Here is a 15,595-nt window from a genome sequence, read left to right on the forward strand (position 1 = left end):
AAATTTCTCATTCAAAAGGAACGTAAGGCCAAAAATCCAAAGTATATGGAAAAAATGAACATTAAGATGACAAACACAATCAACAATTAGAACATGAATTTACTTTAAAAAATACCAATTTTATAGAGAATTAAAAAAATATTTCTATTTATTTAAGAGAGAGCAGAATGCACGCAAGAGAGCGCAGAATGCACGCAAGAGAGAGCACAAGCAGGGGTGAGGGGCAGAGGGAGAAGGACAAGCAGACTCCCCACTGAGCAGTCTCAACCCCAGGGCCCTGGGATCATGCCCTGAGCAGAAGGCAGATGCTTAACTGACTGAGCCACCAGGTATCCCTCAATTTTATAGAGAAATTTGACAAAGTTTTAAAAATCAGTATGTTGAAGGTATTCAAAGAATAAATGAAGTCATGATATCTATAAAGAAATGATAAATAAGGAAACACAAATGGGAAGATGTGAAACAAAAAGATATGGATATAAAAAGAAATAATTTAAAAGTAAATCATTTAAATAAAACTAAAATGATAGATGGGCTGAACTTTAAACACAGAGAACAAACTGGAGAAATGGAATAAAGCACTGAAGAATTAACCTAGTATAAACTATAGAGAGTGAAAGAAATAAAAACAAAACAGCATGTAGGAGACCTAGAGATCAGGAAAGTCTGAGTAATGTTAAATAAGGAATTCCAGCAAAGGAGAATAGAGGAAAGTGTGGAAAAGCAACATTTGGAGATCTAATAACTGAAAAATTTCCAATCTGTAAAAAAAGACTTTGGGATTTGTTTATCTCGGGTTCATTCATTCATTCATTCATTCAGCAAACACTTAATGAGCACTTACTATGTAAGTGTTGGAGAGCAGGTCCATTGACAGAAAGAGTGACTATCAGAGGAAGCCCAGATTGTGTTTACTCTGGGACATGTTGATTGAAGAGTTCTCTGGGACAGAAAAGTACGTATCAGGAAAGTAAGAATGGAGCTCAGGAGAGCTGGAGACAGACATCTTAAGCAGTTGTTGAAATGAGAAAAATAAAACTCCCTAGACAGATTCCAAGTTCAACAAGTAGAGGAGGGCAGAGCAGGTGGGAAACACGTCTTGGGGGAGATGAAGCCTGCGGATGGGAGGGTCTGAAGAGAGTAGTATAGCGCAGGGCAGCCCAGGGTGGGGGGCAGATGCAGAAGATGAGCCCGACAGAGGATGCTGCTGATGCTGGGGGCGACTGGCTGGATTGGCAAGCCAGAGGAAGCTCTACAGGTGATGAAAAAAGACGGACCAAGCGCGAAGGAATCCTATTTTTCCATTCATATATGTAAAATGACAGATACGCCCTCACCTTCGCATTTGTCGCAGGTTGGGTGGCATCTCTCACACGTCTTGGTTTTTTGCTCCGTGTAGTAATGCTCTGGGCAGGTGGGGTGACACTCTCCCTCGGAGCGGAGCAGAAAGAAAAATGTATCGCAGGACAGGCAGTCGGCGGGCCCCGGGCCCTGGCATGCCTTGCAGCTCTTGCTGCACCTCTCGCACCGTCCAGTGGAGATTTCTGCGTAGTACCTGAAACCAAGGGGGGAAGCAAAGAATGAATCCGGGGCTTTGCTCTTAAGTTGGGTGTGGTGGGAGAAGGCAAGATCGCGGAGGAGTAGGGTCCCCGGGTCACCTGGCCCCACCAACTTCCCTAGATAACTTTCAAGTCATCCTGAAAACCTACGACTTCGGCCTGAGATTTAAAGAGAGAACAGCTGGAACGCTACAGGGAGAAGAGTTCGCGCTTCTATCAAGGTAGGAAGGTGGAAAAAATAAAAGAAATTAAAGACTCCAGTGGGGGAGGGGCGGGCTAAGGGGGGCGGCGAGAGCTCCCAGGACAGGAAAGTCCAGGCCAGGAGAAGCAGGAACTTTAACAATCTTCCCGGATGGAAAGGCGCTGCAGGGAACTTGGGCAGGATCCCAGGAGGGGCAGTGGAGCCCCCAGGTTCCCGGGGTCACTAACAGAGGAGGGGCGCCTGGGGGACAGCGCACCGCACCACGCAGACCGAGCTCCCTAAAGGGCTGCAGCGCCTGGCGGGGCCCCGGGAGTAGCACAGGCGGCGGCTCCACAGAGGGGGCTGCACGGCCCCGGGAGCGCGATTCCAGCGGCGCAGGCCGGGGAGCCCAGGGCACCGGGGACACAGCCCAGGATCTGGCGCTCCCCCCGGGACAGGCAGAGGCGGGGAGGGCACAGGACAGCGAGGACCTCCTGCCACCTCCAGGCGGCCCCGAGCTGTGCAGGTCAGCGCCCCGCCCCGGAGTGTCCAGGCCCCTGCGGACTGGGGGCTGCGGGAGTTCCTGCGGGAGCTGACTCCAGGGCTGGGGAGCTGCCGCTGCCACTGTGCTTGTTCCTCCTGGTGTCACCCTGTGCCTGGGAGGGGCGGGGCCGCCAGGGAGCAGGGGCCTCACAGGATAAACAGCTCCCACTGAGCCCTGCACCTGGCAGGGGGTGGGGCAGCTCCCCCAGGTGCACACACCTGAGAATCAGCACAGCCGGCCCCTCCCCCGAAGACCAGCTGGAAGGACAGGGGAAGAGCAAGTTCTTGGCTGAGCAGCGCTAGAAAGCTCCAGGGAAAGTCGAGGGATTTACAGTATATAGAACCAGAGGATACCCCTCCTTATTTTTTGTTTTTATTTGTTTTTAATTTTTCTTTTTTCTCTTTTTTTTCCTTCCTTTTTCCAGTACAACTTGTTTTTAGCCACTCTGCACTGAGCAAAATGACTAGAAAGAGAACTCACCACTCAAGAAAGAATCAGAAACCGTACTGTCTCCCACAGAGTTACAGAATTTGAATTAAAGTTCGATGTCAGAAAGCCAATTCAGAAGCACAGTTATAAAGCTACTGGTGGCTCTGGTAAAAAGCATAAAGGATTCAAGAGACTTCATGACTGGAGAATTTAGATCTAATCAGGCCAAAATTAAAAATCAATTAAATGGGGGATCCCTGGGTGGCTCAGCAGTTTAGCACCTGCCTTTGGCCCAGGGTGTGATCCTGGAGTCCCGGGATCAAGTCCCATGTCGGGCTTCCGGCATGGAGCCTGCTTCTCCCTCCTCCTGTGTCTCTGCCTCTCTCTCTCTCTATGTCTATCATAAATAAATAAATCTTAAAAAAAATCAATTAAATGAGATGCAATCCAAACTGGAGGTCCTAACGATAAGGGTTAATGAGGTGGAAGAGTGAGTGACATAGAAGACAAGTTGATGGCAAGGAAGGAAGCTGAGGAAAAAAGAGAAAAATAATTAAAAGATTATGAGGAAAGGTTAAGGGAAATAAATGACAGCCTCAGAAGGAAAAATCTACATTTAATTGGGGTTTCAGAGGGCGCCAAAGGGGACAGAGGACCAGAAAGTGTATTTGAACAAATCATAGCTGAGAACTTCCCTAACCTGGGGAGGGAAACAGATTCAGATCCAGAAGATAGAGAGGTTTCCCCCCCTAAAATCAAGAAAAACCATTCAACACCTTGACATCTAATAGTGAAATTTGCAAATTCCAAAGATAAAGAGAAAATCCTTCAAGCATCAAGAGACAAGAGATCCCTAATTTATATGGGGAGAAATATTAGATTAACAGCAGACCTCTCTACAGAGACCTGGCAGGCCAGAAAGGGCTGGCAGGATATATTCAAGGTCCTAAATGAGAAGAACATGCAGCCAAGAATACTTCATCCAGCAAGGCTCTCATTCAGAATAGAAGGAGAGATAAAGAGCCTCCAAGATAAGCAGAAACTGAAAGAATATGTGACCATCAAACCAGCTCTGCAAGAAATATTAAGGGGAACTCTGTAAAAGAAAGAGGATGCCCAAAGAAATAACCCACAAAAACAGGGACTGAATAGGTATTATGATGACACTAAATTCATATCTTTCAATAGTAACTCTGAACATGAATGGGCTTAATGATCCCATCAAAAGGCGCAGAGTTTCAGACGGGATAAAAAAGCAAGACCTGTCTATTTGCTGTCTATAAGAGACTCATTTTAGACCTAAGGACAACTACAGCCCGAAAATAAAAGGTTGGAGAACCATTTACCATTCAAATGGTCCTCAAAAGAAAGCAGGGGTAGCAATCCTCATATCAGATAAATTGAAGTTTACCCAAAAGACTGTAGTAAGAGATGAAGAGGGACACTATATCATACTTAAAGGATCTATCCAACAAGAGGACCTAACAATCAAGAATATTTATGTCCCCAATGTGGGAGCTGCCAAGTATATCAATCAATTAATAACCAAAGTTAAGACATATTTCAATAATAATACACTTATACTGGGAGACTTTAACACGACACTTTCTACAAATGACAGATATCCTAAGCACAACATCTCCAAAGAAACAAGAGCTTTAAACCAGATGGATTTCACAGATATTTACAGAACTTTACATCCAAACACAACTGAATACACATTCTCCTCAAGTGCACATTGAACTTTCTCCAGAATAGACCACATACTGGGTCACAAATCAGGTCTTAACCCATACCAAAAGATTGGGATTGTCCCCTGCATATTTTCAGATCATAATGCTTTGAAACTAGAACTCAATCACAAGAAGAAATTTGGAAGAAATTCAAACACGTGGACAGCCCCGATGGCCCAGTGGTTTGGTGCCACCTTTGGCCCGGGATATGATCTTGGAGACCCGGGATCGGGTCCCACATCAGGCTCACTGCACGGAGCCTGCTTCTCCCTTTGCCTGTGTCTCTGCCTCTCTCTCTCTCTCTCTCTCTCTCTCTCTTTCTCTCTCTCTCATGAATAAAATAATAATAAAAAAAACACGTGGAGGTTAAAGACCATCCTGCTAAAAGATGAAAGGGTCAACCAGGAAATTAGAGAAGAATTAAAAAGATTCATGGAAACTAATGAGAATGAAGATACAACTGTTCAAAATCTTGGGGATACAGCAAAAGCAGTCCTGAGAAGGAAATACATCACAATACAAGCATCCCTCAAAAAACTGGAAAAACCTCAAATACACAAGTTAACCTTGCACCTAAAGGAACTGGAGAAAGAACAGCAAATAAAACCTACACCCAACAGAAGAAGAGAGTTAATAAAGATTTGAGCAGAACTCAATGAAATAGAGAACAGAAGAACTGTAGAACAGATCAACAAAACCAGGAGTTGGTTCTTTGAAAGAATAATAAGATAGATAAACCATTAGCCAGCCTCATTAAAAACAAAAGAGAAAAGATCTAATTATTAAAATCACGAATGAAAGAGGAGAGATCACAACCAATACCAAGGAAATACAAACGATTTTAAAAACATATTATGAGCCGTTTATTATACGCCAATAAATTAGGCAATCTAGAAGAAATGGACGCATTTCTGGAAAACTACAAATTACCAAAACTGGAACAGGAAGAAATAGAAAACCTGAAAAGGCCAATAGCCAGGGATGAAATTGAAGCAGTCATCAAAAACCTCCAAAGACACAAAAGTCCAGGGCCAGATGGCTTCCCAGGGGAATTCTATCAAATGTTTAAAGAAGAAACAATACCTATTCTACTAAAGCTGTTCCAAAAGATAGAAAGAGACAGAACACTTCCAAACTCGTTTTATGAGGCCAGCATCACCTTGATTCCAAAACCAAAGACCCTACCAAAAAGGAGAATTATAGACCAATATCCCTGATGAACACAGATGCAAAAATTCTCAACAAGGATCCAACAGTACATTAAGAGGATTATTCACCATGACCAAGTGGGATTTATCCCTGCGATGCAAGGCTGGTTCAACATGTGTAAAGCAATCAGTGTGATAGAGCATATCAACAAGAGAAAACACAAGAACCATATGATCCTCTCAGTAGGTACAGAGAAAACATTTGACAAAATACAGCATCCATTCCTGATCAAAACTCTTCAGAGAGTTTTATAGAGAAACTCTATAGAGAGAACATTCCTCAGCATCTTAAAAGCCATCTACAAAAAGCCCATGGCAAATATCATTCTCAATGGGGAAACACTGGGAGCCTTTCCCCTAAGATCAGGAACATGACAGGGATGTCCACTCTCACCATTGCTATTCAACATAGTACTAGAAGTCCTGGCCTCAGCAATCAGGCAACAAAAAGAAATAAAAGGCATTCAAATTGGCAAAGAAGAAGTCAAACTCTCCCTCTTTGTAGATGACATGATACTGTACATAGAAAACCCAAAGACTCCACCCCAAGATTGCTAGAACTCATACAGCAATTCGGCAGTGTGGCAGGATACAAAATCAATGCCCAGAAGTCAGTGGCATTTCTATACACTCACAATGAGACTGAAGAAAGAGAAATTAAGGAGTCCATCCCATTTACAGTTGCACCCAAAAGCAGAAGATACCTAGGAATAAACCTAACCAAAGAGGTAAAGGATCTATACTCTAAAAACTACACAACACTTCTGAAAGAAATTGAGGAAGACACAAAGAGATGGAAAAATATTCCATGCTCATGGATTGGAAGAATTAATATTGTGAAAATGTCAATGCTACCCAGGGCAATTTACACTTTTAATGCAATCCCTATCAAAATACCATGGACTTTCTTCAGAGAGTTGGAACAAATAATCTTAAGATTTGTGTGGAATCAGAAAAGACCCCGAATAGCCAGGGGAATTTTAAAAAAGAAAACCATAGCTGGGGGCATCACAATGCCAGATTTCAGGTTGTTTTACAAAGCTGTGGTCATCAAGACAGTGTGGTACTGGCACAAAAACAGACACATAGATCAATGGAACAGAATAGAGAACCCAGAAGTGGACCCTCAACTTTATGGTCAACTAATATTCGATAAAGGAGAAAGACTATCCATTGGAAGAAAGACAGTCTCTTCAATAAATGGTGCTGGGAAAATTGGACATCCACATGCAGAAGAATGAAACTAGACCACTCTCTTGCACCAGACACAAAGATAAACTCAAAATGGATGAAAGATCTAAATGTGAGACAAGATTCCATCAAAATCCTAGAGGAGAACACAGGCAACACCCTTTTTGAACTCGGCCACAGTAACTTCTTGCAAGATACATCCACGAAGGCAAAAGAAACAAAAGCAAAAATGAACTATTGGGACTTCATCAAGATAAGAAGCTTTTGCACAGCAAAGGATACAGTCAACAAAACTAAAAGACAACCTACAGAATGGGAGAAGATATTTGCAAATGACATATCAGATAAAGGGCTAGTATCCAAGATCTAGAAATAACTTATTAAACTCAACAGCAAAGAAACAAACAATCCAATCATGAAATGGGCAAAAGACATGAACAGAAATTTCACCAAAGAAGACCTAGACATGGCCAACAAGCACATGAGAAAATGCTCTGCATCACTTGCCATCAGGGAAATACAAATCAAAACCACAATGAGATACCACCTCACCCCAGTGAGAATGGGGAAAATTAACAAGACAGAAAACAACAAATGTTGGAGAGGATGTGGAGAAAGGGGAACCCTCTTGCACTTTTGGTGGGAATGTGAACTGGTGCAGCCACTCTGGAAAACTGTGTGGAGGTTCCTCAAAGAGTTAAATATAGATCTGCCCTAGGACCCAGCAATTGCACTGCTGGGGATTTACCCCCAAGATACAGATGCAGTGAAATGGCAGGACACCTGCACCCCGATGTTTCTAGCAGCAATATCCACAATAGCCAAACTGTGGAAGGAGCCTCGGTGTCCATCGAAAGATGAATGGATAAGGAAGCTGTGGTCTATGTATACAATGGAATATTACTCAGCCATTAGAAATGACAAATACCCACCATTTGCCTCAACGTGGATGGAACTGGAGGGTATTATGCTGAGTGAAGTAAGTCAATTGGACAAACATTATATGGTCTCATTCATTTGGGGAATATAAAAAATAGTGAAAGGTATTAAACGGGAAGGGAGAGAAAATGAGTGGGAAATATCAGTGAGGGTGATGGAACATGAGAGACTCCTATCTCTGGGAAATGAACAAGAGGTAGTGGAAGGGGAGGTGGGCGGGGGGTGGGGGTGACTGGGTGACAGGCACTGAGGGGGGCACTTGACGGGATGAGCACTGGGTGTTATGCTATATATTGGCAAGTAGAACTCCAATAAAAGAATAAAAAAAAAGTTGGGTGTGGTGGAAAAATCATGGTTAGTGGGACAGTGTTTGTTCCCAAGTGGGGTGACTTAAGACTCTCCTCATAAAATTGACTCAGTAGATCCATTCCCATAGGCACACCTCATTTTATTACGCTGTGCTTCATTGCGCTTCGCAAATATCATGCTTTTTACAAACCAAAGGTATGTGGCAACCCTGCACAGAGCAAGTCTATCGGTGCTGTTTTTCCGATAGCATCTGCTCACTTCACGTCCTTTTTCACATTTTGGTAATTCTCAATAGTTCAAATTTTTCATTATTGTTACACTTTTTTTTTTTAAATTTTTATTTATTTATGATAGTCACACACACACAGAGAGAGAGAGAGGCAGAGACACAGGCAGAGGGAGAAGCAGGCTCCATGCACCGGGAGCCTGATGTGGGATTCGATCCCGGGTCTCCAGGATCGCGCCCTGGGCCAAAGGCAGGCGCTAAACCGCTGCGCCACCCAGGGATCCCTGTTACACTTTTTATGGGGATCTGTGATCAGGGATTACTGAAAGCTCTGATGACGGTTAGCATTTTTTAGCAATCAAGTATTTTTAAAGTCAGGTATGGATCTCACTCTTCTAGGCTTAATGCTACTGCATACTTAATGGACTACAGTGTGGTGTAAGCCTAACTTTTATATATATACACTAGGAAACCTGAAACTTCCCTTGACTTGCTCTGTTGCGGTATTTGCTTTATTGCAGTGGTCTGGAAGTGAACCACAGTATCTCCAGGGTTTGCCTGTAATGATACTAATAAATATAATGACTCTCAGTTTTCTTATCTTTTTTCTTTTTTAAAAAATTATTTATTTATTCATGAGAGACAGAGAGAGGGAGAGAGAGGCAGAGACACAGGCAGAGGGAGAAGCAGGCTCCATGCAGGGAGCCCGATGTGGGACTCGATCCCGGGGCCCCAGGATCACACCCCGGGCGAAAGACGGCGCTAAACCTCTGAGCCACCCAGGCTGCCCTCAGTTTTCTTATCTTTAAATTGGGCACTACAATCCCACCCCTTCTATTTGTATTAAATTATGTAAGGACACAAAAGGACTTATCATATGTAGCGGAGCCACAATAATTATTCCCTACTTTTGCCTTCTCTATACCCATATGCTTCTCCACTGGAAAATTCAAGTTTCAAGTGTTATTGAATGGGATCAGGGTATGGGAGCTGTTTCTAGTGCCTCTGAGTGATTCTTCTAGTTTCTCAGTTTTAAAAAACCTCTATTGTGAAATAAGAGGTGACATGAGTGATGCTAGTGTTTACGTAATAATAGATGTAACCTCTGAAAAAAATTTTGGAGGCTAGAGAGAACCATAATCACTGTTCATCAACTTTTTACTACATAACTGACCATGCACTGGGGAATTCATAAACATCAATTCACCTTAATGAACCTAAATTGAGACACTAGAGCATGGAAGTCGGGAGCTTGCCTTTTGGAACAAACTGCATGGAGTCAAAGCCAAGCAATTCCACTTATGAGCTGTGCGACCCCGAGCAAGTCACACAACGTCCCTGTGCCTCAAGTCTGTAATATGAGGCTAATGTTAGTAGGTAAAATTAAGTAAGTTATTATTGAGAAAATTGTTAGAACAGTGCCGGGTTCATTATAAGTAGCACATATTAGTGATAATTATGAATCATATGATTAAATCTAAAAGCAAACCCAATCCCTATTTTACAAAGGAGGCTCAGAGAATTTAGACGGTTGGCTTAATGTCAAGCTTGTGAAGCAGGCTACTGTGATTTGAGCATATCTGTTACATACCTGCTATAACAAAGCAGGGCAAAGTAAGTAAAAAAAAATTTCCAGTAAGATAGAAGAGAGAAAAGAAATCATTGGCAAAGATGAGCTTCTATGGGTCATCTGATCCTTCTTGGCATCTCTGGACACTGGCACACTTAAACTATCCTAGAAACTGGAAGGTTTGCCCTTGGCTTCTCTGATGTGAAACTATTTGCTACATTAGTTTCCTTAGAATTTATTTCATTTCTTCTAATTCGTTGGAAACTAAAACCCAGGCTAGGTAGTGCTGAGCCTGCCTCTACCTAGCCACCTGTCACTGACCTGAGCGAGGCTCTTGTACCTCAGTGGCCTGGCTTGTGGCAAATCAGGCCTTGCTTTACCTTCTGCAGTGAGGTGAGAAGCAATTATTGCCCAATCAGTAAAAGACAGGGTGATGAAGGGAGGACAAAGAAAACATCAATCACGAACTGAAGAGCTGATAAAGACCACAGAACAGAAGGTCCGAAAGAGAGCCACCGGAAAAGGTAGAAACCCACATTTTCCCACACAGAGAATACATGGGCTTGAAGTCAGAAGATCTGATTTCCCATCGTGGCCCTACTATGTATTAGTGGCCTTGTGACTTTGGGCAAGTCACTTAAGTTCCTTGAGCCTCAAGTTTCTCATCTGTAAAATGGGGAGAATAAATCAATCTCTGAGGATTGTTGGAGAACCAAATCATAGTTTAAAAATATATTCTGAAAAAAATATATATTCTGAGTAGAAATTCTTTGTAAACTCCAAAGCAGCGTACATGTTCTTTACTAAAGTTACTAATGTGATGAGTTGTTTTTAAGATGAAAAGCATTAGTAGGGACTGTGAGGAAGAGAGCTTATTAATACACCATTTTACTTTTTTAATACACCATAGGTCTTAAAAATTATCAGAGGACAAGACAGTGGAGGGTGGACTAGACATGATTAAAAGAGTACAACACCGCTTCTTCCTTCGATGACTTGTGTGATGTGGCAATGCAATCTCCAGAACCTCAATACCTTGAATCAGATTTTGCGCACAAGCACAAACATTAATTGGAGGCTTCCAAAACTTGCTCTGAGGTAAAAGATAATTATGTGTGTGAGTAAAGGTTCAGAGGATCATATACCTGCCTTTTCAAGGCAAAGAGATTTACCATACGAAGTTGATGCGGTGCAAGAGGAACATTGATTTTATAAGAGGAACCATTTCTATTAAATATTTCCACTAATACCTCATTAATATCCCATTTGTTCCCCATTAAAGAGATTTATGGCAACCTGTACCTCTCTTCTCAGTGGGTAATTTCACACACTTCACAACGGAACAATTGTCTTCTTAATTCCGTGGTCCACAGTCTATTTAGATCACAGGATTACACCCTTTTGTGTAAAGAGTATTTAATGACTTGATTTGAGGGAGATGGAGATTACTTTTATTGGATCCAGATCTTTTCAGGCATTTTCTGGAATGAAGATAAAAGCTAAGCCAGGTGGCCCCATCTCCCTCCCTTGTTGGGTAGGGCCCTTTCTTCATGGATCAATTTGGCTGCTGTTTTTGAGGGGTGAGGTGTGTGACTTTGTGCTGTGTGTTGCAGTAATATGTATGAAAAATAAGAGGTTTTTTTTTCAGGTGCTTTTAACTTTCTTGGTAAGAAATCTATGGGAAGAATCCATTCCTTTTTGTATTTTAAGATTTGTTTTGTTTTTAAGATCTGTTATTTATTTGAGAGAGAGTGAGAGAGAACATGAATGGGGGTGGGCAGAGGGAGAGGGAAAAGTAGACTGTTGAGCAGAGAGCTGGATCCCAGGGGTATAAGTGGGAATATTTAACTGAAATTTTTCCCTTTGTAAAATCAGTGCCCACATACATTACTTAGACTTCACCTATTAAATCTGATCGGAACAAATCCTAATGCAGAAGAGAAAGAAACTACATGTATAGTCTTAGACTTCTCTAAGGGAAGAGTGCTTTGCCTCTGTCTTGTGATCTCCTGTACCTTCAAATTAGTAGTGAAGTTTGACACGTGATTCTGACTTGATAATCGACCCTTAATGTTATCTCACTGGGTCACTCTGCCTCTCTTCTGTCCTCATCCATTATATGAACTAGCTGAAATCCTTTTTTTTTTTTTTTAAAGATATTTATTTAAGAATCTCTACATCCAACGTGAGGTTCAAACTCATGACCCCAAAATCAAGGGTTGCGTGCTCTACCGACTGAGCCAGCCGGTCAGTAGAGCTGATATCCTTTAGGGACCATTAGACCTCAGTTGGACTCTCCTCTTCATTTCTTAGTAGCACCGAGACTTCAGTCTGGTGTTGTAGAATTTAGCTTCCTCGTCTGCCAAATGAGTTTGCCAAGAGTGCTGTCTAGAGTGGTTTTGGGAAACGAGTGTGGAGCACCTTACCCTTCCCTGCAGTAGAGGAGGCACTCCTTTTCCAGTTGGAATAAACCTGGTTGGCAGGAGAGGCACTGTGTGCTGCGTCTCCCTTCACATGTCCTACAGGAGTTGTGGCAGGGGACACACTGGTGGCTGTCCTCATCAGCGTAGTAGCCCTCGGGGCAGTCCTGCACGCAGATCGTGTCTGCCAAGGAAGGAAAAGAGTCTGCCTTGATATCAGGTATGACATGTGTCTCCCAAACCTCCTCTCTGTGCTCCCCTCTGTGAACCATGGTGGGAGTGGTGGATGCAGGAGGAAGGAGACGATGTCCCTCTGAGTATCTTGCTTCTCAGGTCTCCTGGGTTGGGGAGATAGATGCTAACACTTTCCAGATCTTGGGCATATTTCTCTCCCCGCTCCCCGCTCCTCATGCTCCTCCACTGCTCCTTCTTCTGGCTGAGTGAATTTTGCTTCATTTTCTTTCTCACATGCCTGTGTGAAGCCTAATCATGCTATCCCTGGAAACCTGAGGGCATTGCTTCACATCAGAGATAACCTGCAAATATGATCTGCTGGAGGTGGCCAGCCTCAGACCATGCCAGACTTCAGAAGATTTATTAATCACTGGTTGCAAAAGCCGGGGGAAATTCTGATGAGGGGCTGAGTACCCGCATGTTTGTAAAGTGTCTCTCCACCAACTGCTTATTAATCCAAGGGAACATAGTAACTAAGCAATGGAGACATTGGACAGCACTCTGAACAGATGACCACAGCTAGCATCCCTGTTGAAGTATTCTGGCTGAGAATGCATCATCTCCATGCAGCCGTGGGCAGCCTCACACAGGCTCCAATGGACGGACAGGGACCATATTCTTCTAAAATGTTGATACGATGTAGAAAAACTGTCTGTGGAAATGTTTCAGATTAAGGGGGGCTTCAGAGAGCAATACCTGGTTGGAAACTGGCTCCTGTTCCAAGGGGGAATTGCCACACTTATAAAACAGATGATATAGTAAAGTAGTGATGTTAAATTCACTTGCATCGACAACTGTACCATGGCTATGTAAAAAAGCATCCCTATTTTTAGGAAATACAGACCAAAGTATTAAAGCTAAAGGAGCCACAATGTGTAGGTCACATCCTCAGATGATCCGGAAAATATTTATTGGAGATTGAGAGAGAGCAAGAGTAAGCTAGTGATTGAGTAAATGGGGTACAAGATTAGGGGTGGGCAGAGTGGGTGAAGGGTACATGTGTGATGTTCTTTGTACTTTTGTTTTTTCTGTAGGTTTGAAAATTTTCCAAATATAAAGTGAAAAATTAGAAAGATACCAAATACCTCCTGGGCACCAGTTTTGCAGCTGGAGGGAAAGAAAGAGCCAGCCCTCAGCCGAGGAAAGGTAACTCACTGAGAAGAAGTCTGTCCCTTGGGCAGGAGTGACACTGTTCCTCTGTGGGCCCAGTGCAGCGGAAGCACTTAGCATGGCAGGGCTTGCATTTCAGAGCCTGCACATCCCAGTACTCAGAGTGGGTGCATTCCTCGTGAGGCATGCAGGTTCCGTGGCTGTTGACCTGCAGGCCTTCCTTACAGGTGGTGCACCTCCCAGATGACAAGCAGGTCTGGCAGGACTTGTGGCAATCTGTTGACACAGTGAGAGCAGAAGAGCTAGTGAGAGAGGGCTGGGGTCCCCGCTGGAAGGTGTGTTTCCATTCCTTCCTCCTCTGTTTCAGAGATTTCTAGGGTTCCAGGTCAAGGACATGGGGCCACCAGTTGGGTAGAGCTCTGGGGCTCTGGGTAGAGCATTCTAGTCAAATGAGAAGGAAGATGGCCATTGCACATTCTCTATACTATCTAGGGAGCCTCTTCTTGCACCATCCAGAAATACTGGACTCAGTGTAGTTACCCAAACTGCAACAAAATAATAAGCAATTCTGTAGAGTACAGAATTGTCATACGCTGGTTTGTGGCCTGCTCACCCCGTAACTCTTATGCTATGGTCTTCCACTGACCTCTCAGAACCCCTGGAGCTTAATACTAACATAACAATTGTTGGGGTGTATTATAATTATCTGTTGATCAAAAAAAAAAAAAAGCCTCTTTTGTATTCATTGATGAGCGCACAGTCCCCTGTGAGGGGGCCTGGCATGTAGCAGGTGCTCAGTAAATTTTTGTTAGGCAAATAAAAACAAAACCATTCATTTATCCCTGGAATTTTAGTAATTGCTGTTCCCTCTGCCTAGAATAAAGGTGCAGTTTGTTTCCTTCTGTTTTTCTTTTTTATCCTTTTCTTTTAAAAGGATTTTATTTATTCATTCATGACAGACACACACATCTTCTGCCCAGGTTCTAGTCCATGCTCTTTCAGCTGGAACATGGACACTAGAGTGCCATACGTAAAACACAGCCAGATCATCAGGCTAGAGCAGAAAGCTGTCAGGAGTCGGCTACATCTTCATGTCCCGTGATATGAAAAACATTTTCCTGGGACATCTAGGTGGCTCAGTGGTTGAGTGTCTGCCTTCGGCTCAGGTCATGATCCCAGGGGTCCTGGAATCGAGTCCTGCATCAGGCTCCCTGCAGGGATCCTGCTTCTCCCTCTGCCTGTGTCTCTGCCTCTCTCTCTGTGTCTCTCATGAATACATAAACAAAAAGTCTTAAAAAAAGAAAGAAAAGAAAAAATAATTTCTCTGAGTTTGTCCTGGGACATGGGGGGCCTGGGGTCTCTCTTGCTACATGGGTGCACCCTCAAGCTCCTGCTGCTGTTGGGACCACCTGTGCACATCTAAGCAGTGCTTGCTGGATGGCAACACTGGGGCCAGGTTACTACTGGCTGCCTAGCTGGAGTGAAACTCCAGGAAACGCCAGTTTTCAGGAAACTCTGGAGAAGTTCACCCAGGATGATTCATTTGTTTTGCGAATTCTGACAATAGACCACTTATTGTATTTTTCCTGTTCTGAGGCAAACAGTTGATACCTAGGCAAAACATCAGGAGGCATAAACAAGAGCAGATCCCTGCTTGAGCAGGGAGGGGTTGACCTGCTGGGGGTTAGGGGGGCGTACGGGTCCCCAGGGTCCTCAGGGCAGGAGCTGCCGAAGCACATAAGGAGCCACAGAGTGGGAGCAGATCCATGAGTGACTCAAGACACACCAAGAAAATCCTCTGTGGCACAGCTCGCCTCATACTGCTGTAAAGTGGCTTCAAGTTTTAAGAAAAAAAAAATCTTCCATTTTGGGTGACTTGTGAAGGCTCATCTCTGCTGTGAAACTTCACATGAGAATTCTTTTTGATCAGTAGTTCAGAGCT

The 15,595-nt window shown here is 43.4% G+C and overlaps 1 protein-coding gene and 1 long non-coding RNA gene across 9 annotated transcripts in view; one reads left to right on the top strand and one right to left on the bottom strand.

Moving 5' to 3' along the window:
- Nucleotides 1–15,595, bottom strand: part of PCSK5 (proprotein convertase subtilisin/kexin type 5) — a 458,329-nt gene that overhangs the window by 17,532 nt on the left and 425,202 nt on the right. For both annotated transcript variants that reach the window (XM_035709909.2, XM_025423285.3), the window contains 3 exons: nucleotides 13,699–13,929; nucleotides 12,316–12,493; nucleotides 1,338–1,555 (listed from right to left, as the gene is read on the bottom strand). In XM_035709909.2, the coding sequence (XP_035565802.2) occupies nucleotides 1,338–1,555; nucleotides 12,316–12,493; nucleotides 13,699–13,929 (627 nt within the window). The remainder of the gene's footprint in view (nucleotides 1–1,337; nucleotides 1,556–12,315; nucleotides 12,494–13,698; nucleotides 13,930–15,595) is intronic.
- LOC112644698 (uncharacterized) overlaps nucleotides 9,377–15,595 on the top strand; it is a 77,603-nt gene continuing 71,384 nt past the window's right edge. Inside the window, exons 1-3 of one of the 7 annotated variants that reach the window (XR_004811595.2) lie at nucleotides 9,377–9,706; nucleotides 10,800–10,987; nucleotides 13,578–13,689. This is a non-coding gene — a long non-coding RNA (uncharacterized LOC112644698). The remainder of the gene's footprint in view (nucleotides 9,707–10,799; nucleotides 10,988–13,577; nucleotides 13,690–15,595) is intronic. The other 6 variants (XR_004811599.2, XR_004811600.2, XR_004811597.2 and 3 more) reach the window with 6 other exon arrangements.

This window comes from Canis lupus, chromosome 1 (genome assembly GCF_003254725.2).
Source record: "Canis lupus dingo isolate Sandy chromosome 1, ASM325472v2, whole genome shotgun sequence".
NCBI lineage: Eukaryota > Metazoa > Chordata > Mammalia > Carnivora > Canidae > Canis > Canis lupus.